The 15,467-nt window shown below is 44.4% G+C and overlaps 1 protein-coding gene across 7 annotated transcripts in view; it reads right to left on the bottom strand.

The window, feature by feature from the left end:
- Positions 1-3,245: 3,245 nt before the first annotated feature.
- The window catches only part of PHACTR1 (phosphatase and actin regulator 1), a 317,945-nt gene continuing 305,723 nt past the window's right edge, over positions 3,246-15,467 (bottom strand). For all 7 annotated transcript variants that reach the window (XM_074828352.1, XM_074828367.1, XM_074828378.1 and 4 more), the window contains 3 exons: positions 13,760-13,900; positions 10,362-10,438; positions 3,246-8,093 (listed from right to left, as the gene is read on the bottom strand). In XM_074828352.1, the coding sequence (XP_074684453.1) occupies positions 8,078-8,093; positions 10,362-10,438; positions 13,760-13,900 (234 nt within the window). In that variant the 3' untranslated portion in view covers positions 3,246-8,077. The remainder of the gene's footprint in view (positions 8,094-10,361; positions 10,439-13,759; positions 13,901-15,467) is intronic.

The following is a 15,467-nucleotide window of genomic DNA, read 5'->3' as shown; positions in this document are numbered from 1 at the left end:
CAAGCTTTCACTGTGGATTTATGAGGGATACAATTTATGCAGAAAAGCTACTGAATTCCCAAAAGACTGAATCTGGCTAACTTGCTCTCAGTTACTTTTTGGTGGTGTCTGTTGAACATAATGCTTTAGCTGAGACCTACTTCCTGAGAGAGCATAACAGCGAAATGTGAGCTTTCACTCTCCCCAGCATGTGATGATCAGGGTGAGGTTGAGGCAAGACACCTTTCAAGTCCCAACCTAGAGCGGAGTCCACTGTTTGGGAAGCCTTGGTCTGTGCCTCCAGCCATTGTAATCAGCCTGGAGTTTGGCATATGTGGCTAACAGTTGCTCTTTGACCTCTTTAACTAAGATACCGCAATAGTTGTAGCGTCCAGCCGGGTACTTTCAGCGGACAGTCCAAGTTTGGTCATTTATCTACTGTGGGCTACTAGTTCCTTACACGGGTTGCACATGGTTGAGCCTCCTACTGAACACCCTGGCTAAGTAATCTGGGAAAGGCCTTACCTTTGCTATTTGTTTTGTTACCTCTGTGTCATTCAGGAGTGAGGTAACAAGTCATTTGATGGTCATTTTTCATGAGAAGCTTGAAAATTAGATATTTTGTCTTTATATTATTTCTCCTTGACTCGCTGAGCATGTAACTACTTGCTGCGTGCTTGTTTGTTTGTACAAAACTAGCTGCCAAGAATGGTTTCTTGGTTGTGTGGGGTTTTTTTTTCTTCTTTTTTTTTCTCTGGAGATAATAGAAACAACACTGAAGCATTCCCTTTGGAGAGTGAAGCCTCCCCCCCTGCTAAATGTCTTCATGGGCTTTGCAAACAAGGAAAAATAAGCTTAACTTGGTCCAGTTTGCCCCTCAAGCAGTACTTTCTCTTCAGAGAGTTTTAAGCAGTGCCACACATCTGTGCTGTCCCATGTTGCATGTACCGGTTCTTTTCCAGCTGACGTCCAAACGTGATGGAAGCTCCAGGCAAGAAAAGTAGTGCATGGCCACACTGTTCTTTTCAGACTTGGTGGCCTGGGAACCTTGATCTGAGGGGCGAAATGGGGGCAAGGAAGGTGGTGACAAAGGAATCTTATGCCATTTCTGCGCTGAGAGCACTGAGCTCTTAGCCAGGCACTGCCAAGCAGCAGAGTGTGTTCGTGCACGTGTGTCGGGGGCGGGGGGGGGGTGGGTGGGAGAGGGTGGCAGTGTCCGTGCATGCACACGGCTCAGCTGGGGTCTGCTGGGCTCCTGTCTGGCAGCCATGGGGCTTCCAGTGCCATCGTGGGATTTGCTCAGTGAGACCAGCATGTTTCCCTTTTCCTTCCCCCCCCCCCCCTCAAAATTAGGTGCCTTTATTTTGGACTGAAGATCAGCTTTTGGGTGCATGTGCATATGGATGTGAGTATGGATCTAGCTTTTTACATTCTAAACCAGTTGCTAAACAGCTTTGTCTGTCTTCTACCTCTCAGGGTTAATGTCTTCATGTATGTAAAAAATCATCCCATAGATGTTAAAATATAGTTTGTTGTATCTTATGCCCTGTTAACAGGGAATGTTACAAGAGAGTGACTGCAGGGTGCACCTGGCTGCAGGCTCTTCCTGTGGGCTGACTCTCCTAAGTTTTTCTGAGGTGGTTTGAAGCATCTCGTAAAGGTAGCACAAACAGTATTGCTGAGCTGCTCACAGGGGGGGCTGCCTGTTTAATGGAGAATTGAATTTTTCAGCCCTCCTCCATTTCCTGCCTAAGGATGGCATTAGATTGCAATTTGATGGCTAGTAATTACACGGACTTTACTGCACACACACGTCTCTTTCCTTAGACCAGTTTTATGAAATGCTTCTGTTAAAACATAAAAACACAGCCCTTGTGCAGAGGTCTCAGTGCAAGACATGGGGCTGTGTTCTCACATCCCTGTACAATGTATCCTCACCAACAGCTTTCTTTTTAAAGCATAGAAATTACCATATGTAACCGGAACACTATACAATGCTGCCACAGAAGCCATAGCTAGTTGCGGGGGGAAGAGCTTTAGTCAAAAACTAAGGGGTTTTTACTTCATTTATTTATCCAAACCTCACTGGATAGCTACAAGCTTGTTGGCTGTCAGAATAGAAATACATACAAACAAGGATTGTAAGGAGGTCAGTGAAAACCTACCCAAATGGAAACAAACAAAAAGCCAGGTACCAGTTTTGATCATGTTGTGTCTCCATATCAGCAATGGAAATGAGCAGAATTTGGTCAGTTAAAGTATACAGACCTTTCATTTCTGTGTAACTGGAGGCCTCTGTGTGCATCAGGGGAGGGGAGCTGCTCCCACCTGACAGTTACAGTGGGAGAGCTGGGTGCCAGTTGTTTCTTTCGGCTCAGAATTTTTGCACCATTAATTATGAAAACTGAACAGCCTAAGCAGAGCTGTTACCTTCTGTACTTTCTGCAGAAGGCTAGTGAGACTGACGGTACGTACTTATGCTTGTGAAGGTTTTCCCTTCCCTTTTTCTTACATGGAAGCTGCAGCTTGTCACAACCTGAAATGCTGTGCAACCACTGAAGCTACTCAGGGAAAACGGCGGGGGGGGAATGAAAAGGTGATAGGGAAGTAGCTGGATGTGCAGGTATGGCTGCTCTGCTGAACAGCAATAGCACTTGCTGGTACTACTCAGTGGCATTTTCTCTAACCACAGGGTGTTGGATATTGGACAAAGACTTATCAACAGGGAAGGGAGAGCAGAACCAGCAAATGCCGCACATTGACCCTGGCAGTAGGCACTTGACAGAGTGTACTCTGTACCAAAAACATAGCGAGAGGTGGGGTTTGGTGGTGTTGGTGGATGGGGGGGTGTGCGTGTGTCTAGTGCAGACTGTTGGGTTTGTTCTTTACTAGCCTGGTGTTGGGCACAACTTCAGCAGCGGAGGTACCCGTCACCTTCCTTTGCACACCTTCACTGAACCAGCTCACAGAGATGGCACGAGTGGCTCAGCCGACACAACATCCCATCCACCTGCTCTGGTAAGTCCTGTGCCTCTGCCTTGGTCCCCGCTGAGGTGCGGGCACACCGCGGGCACATGCTGCGTCGCTGCAGCTGCCCGGCTGGTGGCAGGAGGGCCCGTATCCCTGACTGCAGCCATTTGTTACCCTGTCGGTCACTGGGACAGAGCGTGATAAAATACACGGGCACAGGAATGCTTTTTTTTTAAATTAATTTTTTTAAGAAACTGCATACATCAGAGACAAACAATAATTTAAATACCATGCAGTTTCAGTATGTACAAAAACTAGGACATAGAGATCCAGTTTAATTTTTTTCTAGTTATTTACATCATTTTCATACAGCCATAATCTGTTAAATTACAATACTGGAAGAGCACATATGATTGACAGCCACCACACTCACTCCTATACAAAGACAAACTATATACATACACTTGGATATCAACTGGAAAATGCAACTGGTGCAGGAGTAACTGGGACACATGGGAATGCAGGTAATGTGCCCGTTACCTCCTCTTTGTTTATAGAAGTTGTTCCAAGCTCAAGCAGACTGAACACCTGGGAAAAATAATTTGTCCCCCTTTTTCTTTCCTGATATTTTTATTAGCCTAGTCATCTCTCATGGCTATTTATATGAAGTGATTTTATTTGCAGGCACGTTAGGGAGCCCCCATTCACGTACAACTACGGGTTTCCATCTGTTTTTATGAGTGCAGGCTTTCACTAGCATGTTGGAAGTGCTCCCCCTCTGTTGGTTTATCGAGTTTCCACTGTACAGACAGCACTGTAGAAATAATGAAGGGTGAGTTTTGTGACTAGTTGCAGTGATGACAAAGTGCTGTGCTTACATATAAGTATCAGGCTGAAATATATTTGTGTAATGGGCTCACTAAGTTGTTTCAGTTAATATAAAACAGTTAGAAGTCTATTATATGCTTTTCCCCCCTTCCTGCTCTTCTGATAATATCTAGAGTGCACAGCAGGAATTGTCTAGACACAAAAGCTGGCCTGAGCCCTGTCCCAGCAAACCTGCAGCCTGAAACTTCAGCTTTCAAGTACCTATCCAGCAAGGCGTATGGTGGGGAAAGGCCACAACGCTGACCTTCCCTGTTAGTCATAAATACATCACCAGGTCTCTGCAGCCTGCTGCTGGCAAAAGTGTAGGTGGGAGGGCGATGCCACCATCGTGCTTCCTCACTGTCACTTTTTTCCGAACAATCAAAACTTTTGTCTAGACATTTTCGAATTGCTTTTCCAATCCCTGCCGTCTCCTCAGCTCCCCACCCTGGTTTCCACTTCAGTTTCCCATAGGCTGTAGAACAGATGTCACAGTACTTTCACATTTTAAATATGAATAACCCATCGAGATTCAGTAGATTATAACCAAAATGTTGTTCTTTGACTCTAGAATATTCTCACCATTACCAGCCCTGGAGATGGATGATGGGAATAGCCATTTTTGTTCTGCGTTGATTTTCCCATTCTCTAAACTTGATGTAATTTCTTTGTTACTACTATTAATCTCCTCCTAATATGAATGAAGATGACTGGTGTGAACTGCAATGTTAAGAGAGTCTTAGCAGGAATGCCATCATCTTTGTCCTACGCATAATCTAGGTTGAAGGGGAGAAATCATGACTGTTTGGTTTTTGATTCCCCGCTGCAACAGAATCACAACTCCTTTGCTGTGATAGAGGTGGCTTTCACAGATGAGAAAACAAGTGCTCAAGAAAACATTTGAAAAAAAAAAAAAGGACTAGCTGTTCCCCAGTCCGCTTGCAATTTCCCATGGATGCCAGAGGTGGGTGTGCAAACCAAGGATGTAGTGCAGCGTTCAGGCACTGAAAGGTTGTTGAATAACACCTTGCCAAAGGGTAACTTTGCAAAGTACCCAGACTCACTGAAGTGAAAACCAGATGAAGTGCCAGTTCTGCGATGCTTACTGCACTGCCAAACACTTTATATGGCTTCTTTCTCCCCCCCTTTCCCCTTTTCAGTAATAAGCTCTACTTGCAGTTTGGGAGAAATATGGCAGTTCTTCCACTGTGTCCTGGTGTCTGCTCAGCCAGGAGTTAACATAATTAAAAAAAAAAAAAAAAGAAAAAAAAAAGAAAGAAGCATTGCTGCATGTAGCTGCCCTGGGGACAGCATGAATCTTGAGGCAGGCTGAGTGTGACAACTTGCTGAGCAGTCAGTCAGCAGGGACCTGCCTTGGGCCCACCCAGATGAAGGCAGGGTGCCTTCAACAAGGGGCAACATGTCTCAACCAGTGCCCAAGGGTTTATTTTAGGCTACCAGACTGGCAGGCTTGGGCATTGCTGGGGTCCCTGCCCACGAGGGACAGTGGCAGCACCCAGAGTGACACTGCCCACAGACTGCCCATTGCCCTGGGACTAGCACTGACAACAGACTCATGGTAGCAGTTGCTACTTCCATCTCTTTCCTCTTCATTTTAATCATAAAATAAAAAAAAAATAATCTCACCTCTTCCTCCCACCAGCCTACTGAGTTCTGTGATTTTGGTCACTGCTGCTCCTTAAATGGCCTACTTTCATGGTGAACCTCTAAGCTAACAATGCCAGGGCAGGTATGGGATCCGTACTGGGAACATCAGGGCTTCCTGCTCTTCAAAACAGCTGTGTTGCAGGGCCTTTTCCTAGTACTGTGTATGTGCAGTCAAAAGCACAGAGTTTTGTTTTCCCTTTTTAAAGCTGTGATGCAGTCTTGTTACGTGTGCATGTGTGTATGAATGAATTTAAAAACACGAACCCCAGGTTTTCATGAAAATAACCCCAAAGCAGTGTATTCCTGGCCAGTAGGTAAGTGCTCTGTCTTTGCTGCACTGAGCGGATAACATTGCACGTTAAAGGCTTTCACTACTGATGAACTTGTATCTAAAGTGACTGTGAGCTGGTGACACAGGGGTCATTGGGCGTGTTTCTTCAGAAATCATCACCCAGTCTGGGAAGCGTATCGCATCAGAGGCACGATACCGCAAAAATGAGGCACCAGAAACCAGCTGGTTTTTGCTTTCATTTGTAGCATCTTCTATCCTACAACAGCCAATTCTTAGTTAATAGCTAATAATCCACAGCATTGCAAGGACGGCCACAGATGAGAATGAAACGCTTTCGCTTTTCTCTGACGGAGAGCAAATCTGTGAGGTATTGAGTACCACCACTAAGCATAAACGGAGTGCATCAGCCTCACTGCCAGTGTCGTTTGGGCAGGCTGGATGCTAAGAGCAACTCCACGGGCTATGTGCGGGTCCTTTTGCTTTACTCCTGCGACCAGAGGAATGAGACGGAGGCCTGAGAAGAGGCAGGAGTGTTGGCACTACGCAGCATTGGCCATTAAATGCTCGGGTGCAAGAGGCTTCTCAGCCCACAATCAGTGAAGGGCAACGTTAGCATGGCATCAGGGGAGGTAGAGAGGGAGCACAGAAGAATGGATAGATATGTGGAAGACTGTGAGAAAGGAAAAAATAATAACAGAAATAACCAATACTGTAGTAAAAAACTTTGGCCTCTCTGTTCAACCTGTCAAAGCAAAATAGCTATTATGGAAGAAAAAAACGGTGTCCTGAAATAATAATCTGGAACTCCTTATAATAATTTTGCTACAGTGCTTTGGGCCAATGGCCTAAACCATGGCATAATAGTTTCTTGTAAGAACTGGAAAGGAATCCTAGACAATGTTTGCCCCAGCTTGCTGGCATTACACTAGTTAAGGACTTGATTTTAGAAGGTGCTGGCCTAAGTTCAGAAAAGCACTTAAATGTGTTCAGCTTCAGTTAAGCCTGTCAGACATGTTCCTGAATGCAGTGAGGCTGTTTGCACGCTTATGCAGAGTTAAGCACACGCTTAAATTGGCAGGTAAACCAGGCCCAGAGTGACCAGCTCTCTGAGCTCTACTTGGTCAGTTTGTGAGTAAAACCACTATAATAAAAATAAATTAAAACCAAACCAGAACACCTCTGAATTGCTGTCCTTATACCTCAGCTGTGGGTACCAGTCACAAGTCCCACCATCCATACCAATGCATCAGACTCCTTTTGTTAGGCCAGGTAACACAACCTGTCACACTTTTCTCAGTATGAGTTTAGGATCAGTTCTTGAAACACATGATACAAGAGAGGATAGACATCCCTCATCAGACCCCAGTTGCTCCTGTCGTGTGTCCCTCTGCAGAGCTGGTGGGAATCCCAGCCTTTCTTGCCGCCGGGCGTGCGCTGGCTCTCACACAGTCACGAGGCTTGGGTGTAAAAACAAACTACAAGCTGAGTGAATGCCATGCAGTGACCATGAAGAGATGGGTTTTGCTTGCTTGTTGTCAACATTCTTATCGCTTACTGCTGATGGGCTCACAATGGCGTTTAGAAAATTATACTTGAAAGAGATGAAAAATAAACAGTTGCTAGAACTGAACCAGCCTTCACTAGGGAGTTCTGTTCTTTACAGGTGATGCCTTTTTCTGCTTGGGAGCTGAACAGTGCCTATTGACTGGCCATAAACTTTTCCAGGGAAAGAAATGCTTTTCTAGTCAGATGATATTCACAGATGGGCTGGCCTGTAGAGTAGTTTTGCTCCTTCACAATCCTCATAAGGTGCTTGCAGCCTGAAAGGAGTGTTTGGTATAAGTGCTTTAGTGCCATAGGTGCTCATCTTTTGGAGACTTCACCCAGGCCAGTGACTCCCTGAACACCATCTCAGGGCTCTCTAGAGTTGATGACAGAGGCTTGTCAGGATGAGGGGTGCCTGAAGACGAAATGGATGCACCGCCAGCTGGGCTTGAACATGTATGGCAAATCCACATGCCGGGAAAGTCTTATACATAGATGCCAAGTCTTGGCACGATTCCCACCAGGGGTATTTTCTGTTATTGAAGCTTGAACCAGCAGGTCTGATGATGCTGCAGTACTCGTCACATGTAAATACAATTCTCCTTTTTTTATATTTATTTTTCTACTATTTTTTTTTTAAAAAGGCAGTTCAGAAGATTTACATTGTACGTAACAGAGAAGTGAATAATACCAGCACTTATGGTTCCTTTTAGTTATGTTTTGAAGATGGCATAGTAGTCAGGTAGAATTGAACTGCTACGGTCTATGAAACCTAAAATCCAAGGGGGGAAAAAAAAAAAGACAAATAGTAAGGTAATATCCTCACATGCATGTTGTACATTAAAAAATGGAGAACTAATTGCTATAATTAGGCAGCTTGATTCCTGCAGCACTGACATTGGCTATGCTGGCACTGTGGACCCAGAACAGACATTCATACTTCTTTGATCCTCACCAGACTTGCAGTTCATAGGTATAAGCAGTTTGCATCAAAATCTACCAAAGACACTAACAGGCTTTGGGTCCATCCTATCAGATCCCTGAGCGAGTTATTAGCTAGTCCTCTTCCAGACCACATCATGCTTGATTCCACAAAAATTGTCTGGTTTAGACAAACCTTATGCTCTTCAGTCAGATTTACATACAATTCAAGCATGATTATTTCTTAATGTCAGAAGCTAAAGAGACAAGTAGAGCTTAAATGGCCACCCTTCCTGCAAGTACACCCTGTGTCACGAGGCCTGGGTTTGTCAGCTCTGCAAATATATTTTTTTATTAAGCTTTGATTTTTCACTCTATCATTAATTAATTAATGTGTCCCACTAGTAAAGCACCACACATTCTTTGCTCAGCTCATGCCTCTGCTTAATGACATGAATAGCTCATTACCTTGCTAATGATTTTATAATGGTGATTTATTGAAGTTTGTTTAAGGGAATTACTCTATTTTGTCTAAGTGTGCTTCCTTCAGGTGCATACTTCCTGAAGCCACTTGTCTAACCAGTAAGTCCTGCTGAACTTCAGACAAACTCTTACTCCAATTTCTATTATATTAGCTCTACCTCTGAGTATGCCTGGCCCACACTTAGTGAGTCAAAGCTACTCAGCGGCTTTCAAATAAAAACTGAGTCACCTCAGAGGGTCACTGCTTACCCCAACATTGGAAGAGAAGCAAAATACTGCCCAGAAACCTGTGAAAGCCAAGCAACTCAGAGGCTGCGGGAAAACTAAACCAGTCTCTGTGTTTGTGGGATGCTAAAGACCTCATGGAAATCAATGGAGCTCTCAGTGGAGCTCAACTCCTTGTAGCAACACCCCCTTTAAAACAGCCTTATCCTTTCTAAATTTGTCACCGCTCTCCTGCAGGAGTGAGCCAAATGACCCTCAAAGGCTCAGTCACTGGGGTCAACAGATCTAGGCCAACTGCACACCCTAAAGCTTCTTCCAGACCTTGTGGCTCAAAAGCAGCTGGCTTGTCTCTAGCAGCACTCCGTTATTACAAACCCCAGTGCAACCATCCTAGCACGTGCTAAGAAGTAGAAGGGAGATCGTTTCTGCAAGGGAATATATGCATAATACATATGGTGAATTTTAATATAATTATGAATTTATACACATAAAAATGCCCTAATGCAAAATTAATTTTGCCTTAAGCTTTTCTGTATTTTTCTTAAAAGTATGGACTGCATTTTTTATGAGCACCTAGCTGATGAAAGTATTAATATGAGGGCAGTGCCAGTTTTGCATCAGATCTCACTGTCATTTGTCTTCAATACCTAGCACTTGTCTTTAATCTTTAACAATGAGTGGGGGGTTAATGTTGATTTGTAAAGGCCTGACTTCAGCTGAAATGCCAGGAGTTCAGCTCATCTCAGCATCAAAGCCAGAGCAGACTCAGCACAGGCTGTGTGAGGGAATGTGCCCTGACCTCCCAGCATGCCTTGCCCTAGCCAGTCAGAGAGGAGGACTGTTAGTTTGGGGTCATGGATAATTCATTCGATCTCTACCTTTTTAACTAAAAAAAGGCTAGAGTGTAAAAAATAGTGCCTCTCTTATAATGCCAAACTTGCTATTTCCCCACTGCATCGCCTACTGCAGGACATGGAGGACAGGACTGAAAGATCTGTGTGTGGGACGTGCGTAGCGTGGAACAGCCGTAAGGCTCCGCGGGGTTTGAGTGTACATGCGTTCGTACCTTGCTATGTGCTGACTCTACAAGAGTTCCCTGTCCTCCTTCAGACACCAACACTATTAACTTTTGCTATCAGAAGAACAGACATACAGCCAAAGCATGATGATTTGAAAAATAAAATTAAAGGAGGTTACACTTTATTAAACGGACAGCACATGCCTGCACACCACCACATAATGGGGCAGCATGAGTTCATCTGTGCGAGTTCCTTTTACAGCCTGTAATTCTAAATGTTGTCTAGACCTCATGGTGTGTTCAGCGGGTGATGGAGAAACAGCTGCTGGGTTGTTTTTTTTTTTGAAAACAACAGTATTCACTGATAGTCTTAAAAAATTAATCTCAGCTTACCTTGTTAGATGCCTACTTAATTCATGGACTTCCATTTCAGTGCTTTTAAATTCATTAAGCTCTTTCCGAATGGCTGCCTGCAAAGGACAAATAAACTCATAAATGTATAAATAAGAGAGATCAAAGTAAGTTCACTTTGTTCTCAAAACAGTATATTAAAAGTGAAGCAGATAGCTAATATTATCAGAGAGAGAAAGAAAAACATAAAAAAGACTTTAAAATGTGAAAAGGAACAGAGATAAACATGTTCTAAATCACATAAAGGGAAAAGATAAATCCTTTGGTGGAATGGCTCGATTTGAAAATGTATCATAGACAACGCAGATACAGAACCAGTTCTGGCTTATTATGTAAACACTTTCATGTACAAAATCCAAATTAGGTAAGCTTGAGAAAAAAACCGTGCACCACAGTTTCTCAAACACTGCGATCTGTTTCAGAGCTGGACTGTGAGTAAACTCCACTTTGATCCTGCCAGACTCATGTTTGAGATGTCTCCTGCCTTTACGCGGTCCTGAATTTCCTCGTGTGAAGTTGCCTAAAGTGGCTGAGCTTACTTGGAGGAAAAGAGGGATGCCTGGCTCCCTGCCTTCCTCTCCACCTCAGGCTGTGCCCCTCTGCTGCCCTCCTTCTCCCTTCTGACCCGGCTGTGCCATTTGCTGAACCAATTCAACGCACTAATCCAGCAGAAAACTAGCCACAGGTGGTTGTATTCAGCACCAGGAGACCCAGTTACCTACAGCTGCTGCGGTTTGTCCATGAGGGAGAAGAAAATCAGGGGTGACTGGCAAGAAGAGAAATATGGAAGAGTTAAAAAAAGAAGAAGGGGTGACTAGGAGGGACTCAGCTTTGTGGTGGAGAGGGGGCTCAGCAGAACTGGCTCAAGTCCCACACCCAAAGTCATGAATTCTGACAGGCCTGTGACAATTGCAGCTCACAAGTGGGTCTTGCCATGAGCATTGGGAGAGGATGTGCAAGGTGGCTGCTGTGGCCAAACGCTCCCATGGGTCCAAGGTGTGTGCTGCAGCCTTTCTGCATGATGCTGAAATTGGCATCAGCAGCTGCAAGCGGCTCCGGTCGGTGGTACTCGTGTCTGTCAGGAATTTTTCTTGATGAAGGAAATCTAGTGCAAGCCTGAAACAGGGCTTTTGCAACAGCCACTGATACAGTCACCTTTGCCTTGACAAGCCCTAAGCGATAGATTTTGTGAGTGTGATCTACAGAAAAGGCCCCTTGTGCCCTTTCTGCAGAGCTTTGCTTTTTTATTTACCTTAGAAATGTCTGTCAGGCTCTGCCTCCATCTATCAGGACAGAGCAATGGCTATGCAGCAACTCAAGGGCCTACCTTCAGCAGACCAATTTGCTGCTTAAGTGACTGTGAAGGAGGCCACACAGGCTGCTGACTCTCATAAGGTCTGAAATCTATTCCCGCCTGCATCCCTCAGCTGTTGGAGAGATTCAGAAGTGTCCTTTTTATTCCTGTAACAGTCAGACCTGGTAAAGACGAAGTCAGACTGAAGGTAGTTCCCTACATCCAGCACACAGAGCAAGATTTACTGACAGAGAAGTCCGTTACTAAAATCTCTTTTCTGCAATAAATCTATCCTGTGCTGACCAACGAAGAGAGTTATTGAATCAAAACTCTGGAAGAAAATAATCTTTTATAGGATGTTGCAGTTTTGTCAGGCATTTCAGAGTTGCTTCCAGTTTGTCTGGCTATTTGTGGGAAAAACAGTGGACACAGTGGTGGGGAAAAGCAGGTCATCTGAAATCAGAATACCACCCATATGACCCAACTCCCCAAAATAATATATCTGCTTCCTTATGCCGTAAGGGGCATTAACATTAAAATGACAAACATTTGTTCTTCTCCTGCTTTGCTTAGAAAAGGCTCATTTGGAGAACATAAGCCCTTTGTTCAGTGTATTGACTTTGCAAATGCAGTATAAAAAAGAAAACGTGGCCTCAAAGTACTTTGCCTTAATACTGAATTCTTTACCAGGCTATGTTTAATAGTGGTATTTAATACTTGTTCTTTTCATAGGATGAGAAAGGACCTCTCTGGACACCAAATCTTCTCCTTTCCAGATGAAGTCTCTCCATGCCTTTCATGTCAGACAGGGATCTCTCAAAGGCTGTGGAACCAGTTGGAGATTTATTCTCTCCCTCATCTACCAATTGGGAGAATATAACTAAGCCAGTTGAATAAGATCTTGTCCAGTGTGGTGAGGTAAAATGGGAAAAGCTGATTTAACCCAGTATATTATGGTCTGTGGACAGTCCAGAGGAAGTTTTTCTTTTTTATTCAGATCAGTTTATGTTACAATAACTTATCCAAAGCTAAACTGAAAAAGCCCTCTGTCAAGGAGAAAACCAGTGGTCACAAAACTATAAAAGTCCTCTGGTAAAATTATACAAGTAGAATAGGCTGCCCTTTCCTCTGTGAATAAAACCAAGAGCACCATAAATGAGTGGCAATGTCAGGAATCCTGCTCCTGTCTCTAAACACTGGACATCATGGGCTCCATCGCTGTTTGACTCCCACAGCAAAGAAAGTCAGGTACCTCAAAGTCTTTAAAATCACATGGGCATCATAGAGCGACTAAAGCATGGCAGTCACTGATCAGCCTCATGGTCCTCTTTACTTTCAGTGGCCATAAAATGTTTAAGTCTTCCTCCTGAGGCACCATTAAGACCCTCAGGATGTGACTGATGTAATTTTCCAGCAATTTAACCCCTCTGCCACCAGTGCCGACACCACAGACACCACTTGGTGAAGGTCCATCGGTGCACTCAATGCCAAACGTGCAGCTTTCCTCTATCTGCAGGGCTCATGTGATTTCAGTTTAGTGCTTAAAATACTCTGTGGAATGGGGCAGAAATCCTCAGTAAAGGCCCCTGTTGTAACACATTAGTGAGAAGTTACCTGGCTTGAGTGGGACAGAGGTGTCTTTGCCAGTTATTTGACCTGCTGCCATTTTTGCACCCAGGCCTGCTCAGTCCTGGCACATCAATTCTTGCACGTGCTGCTGTCCCACTGCTCTGCTACATCTTGCAGGAGTTCTCAGCTGGCAGCATTATGTGGCAAGACCAAAACCAACAAACAAACAAGGCAGCTGCCATCGAGACCTTTCCTCAAAGGGCTTGATATTTTCTCCTCTTTGTTTAAGTGGTATAAATGCTGCTAGGCTTGCTCCTGCATTCCACACCTATAGGAGCCTTCTTGCCAAAGATTTATGACTCAAAATAACAAACCTTGTGAATGGGAAGAAGCCACAGGTGTGTTGGGAAGGGATGTCAGGTGGAGGTTTATTCCATGATGGCCATGGGAGGATGCCATTTGCTGTGACATGCTCTAGCTATTCAGATCATGGCTCTCCCAAAGTTGTTCCACTTACTTTGTCAGCAGCTGTGAGTCGTGTCCAGGGTTTGTCTGCCCTCCTGTCGTAGTCCTGTGCGTCTGCCACTTCTACGTAGTCACTGAAGCGGATGAGGATCTTCCTCTCACGTAGCTCTTCTACCGTGGGCCTTTGACTCAGCTGCAGGTTTGAGGAAGGAGTGGAGAAAGACATCAGGACTTTGCTTTTTCCCTGCGGAGTGCTGCTTGGGGATTTTTTTTACTACAACCATCATTATGATAATAAGAGGGTTCAGACATTCCCAGTACCATTGTTTTTATCAACCTTTCACAGAATTGCTACTTGGAAGATAACCTCTCGTTAATAGCACCTTGAGTATCATCCTACCCTGCTGCTGGAGCAGCCCACTGTCATTTGGGAAGCAACTGTGACTGGAGATCCCAATCCCTGGCTGACATTGATCAACCCTGGCAGAAATAAGATGTAATGCAAGAAAGTCTCCTAGTGCACCAATGTCTCAGGAAGAGACGAAGACCACAACACAACTTTAAAACTACCCACACAGGCTGTACGCTCCCCAGCCTGAAGCTGCTGCGTGTGCTTACGTGCTGCCTGGGAAGAGTCAGGCAAAGGCACCGAGCTGCTTGTGCCCTGAATTATGTGCAAAAGGTGTCAAATGACTTTTCTTACCATTCTGATATTCTGCAGACTTGTCCTTACCTCCAGAAAAGGCAGGCAGGATGATGACTAGTGCTCATTGAACTTTTCACTGTATGCTGCAGCTCTATTTTGTGTCACAGCCTATTTGACTTTTAACAGTTCACATTGCATACTACAAGCCAAAAAAAAATTGCAAGGGTGCATTGTATCATGTCAAGAAATCATCTTCATTGTTCCAAAGCATTTCTTTCAAATTCCACAGCAGAATAGGCAGCCACAGTCAAAACTCTCCTCTCAAATTAGAAACAGTAGTGTGCTGGTAGTCCACGTATCATGCAGCCAGTTACATGGCTGGGGACAGGAATTGGCTTTCAGGGATCAATTCTCTTTGGATGCACAGCATGCTGGTTAATGTCAAAAGCAATTACACAACTGTTTCTGAAGAAGGTGCTACATATATGTGTGCATGTGGCTGTACATTAGCTGCAAAAGTTTCACTATTAGAGTGAAACATTTGCAATCATGATGTATCAGGAAAAATAATATCCTGCTAACAATTAGCTACACAGTATATCATACTATTCCCACTCACTATAAATAGATGTGTTTTGCAATACTTCACCCCGTGCGAATAGTGAAAGGTCTAAATATTTCATAAAATGCCTAAGACTCTATTCTGCAAAGTTACTTAGGCTCCGGAATACTGACATGCAATTCCACCTTCCTCCCAAATTAAGTATCTCAGTTCCCTACATTTCATCTTCCAGGGAGAATTAAGATTCAAAACAGCCAGGATGCTAAGTGGAGGGTGAAAAATCCCACCTTTCTCCAGCATTTGGGTGCTGACGCAGGATAGCTCCACTGCCCCATCCTGCCTCTGGCTTTAAATTCCTGTGTGCTTGTTCTTGGTATGGATGGTTGCCTCTCCTCTTTTTAGAAAACATGGTTGTGATGGGAGGTGACAATGGGACTGCTCTCCTTACACTGATTAGCCCTGAGCATGCATTCACAAACTGGGTTCAAACACCTCTTGTAGAGAGTCTGCAGAGCTGCACTAGTGTCCCATCTGTGAGATGCTCAGGAGGAC

The sequence above is a fragment of the Strix aluco genome, chromosome 1 (genome assembly GCF_031877795.1).
Source record: "Strix aluco isolate bStrAlu1 chromosome 1, bStrAlu1.hap1, whole genome shotgun sequence".
Lineage (NCBI taxonomy): Eukaryota > Metazoa > Chordata > Aves > Strigiformes > Strigidae > Strix > Strix aluco.
Note: the sequence above shows the minus strand (reverse complement) of the source record. Positions and strands in the feature narration are given on the sequence as shown.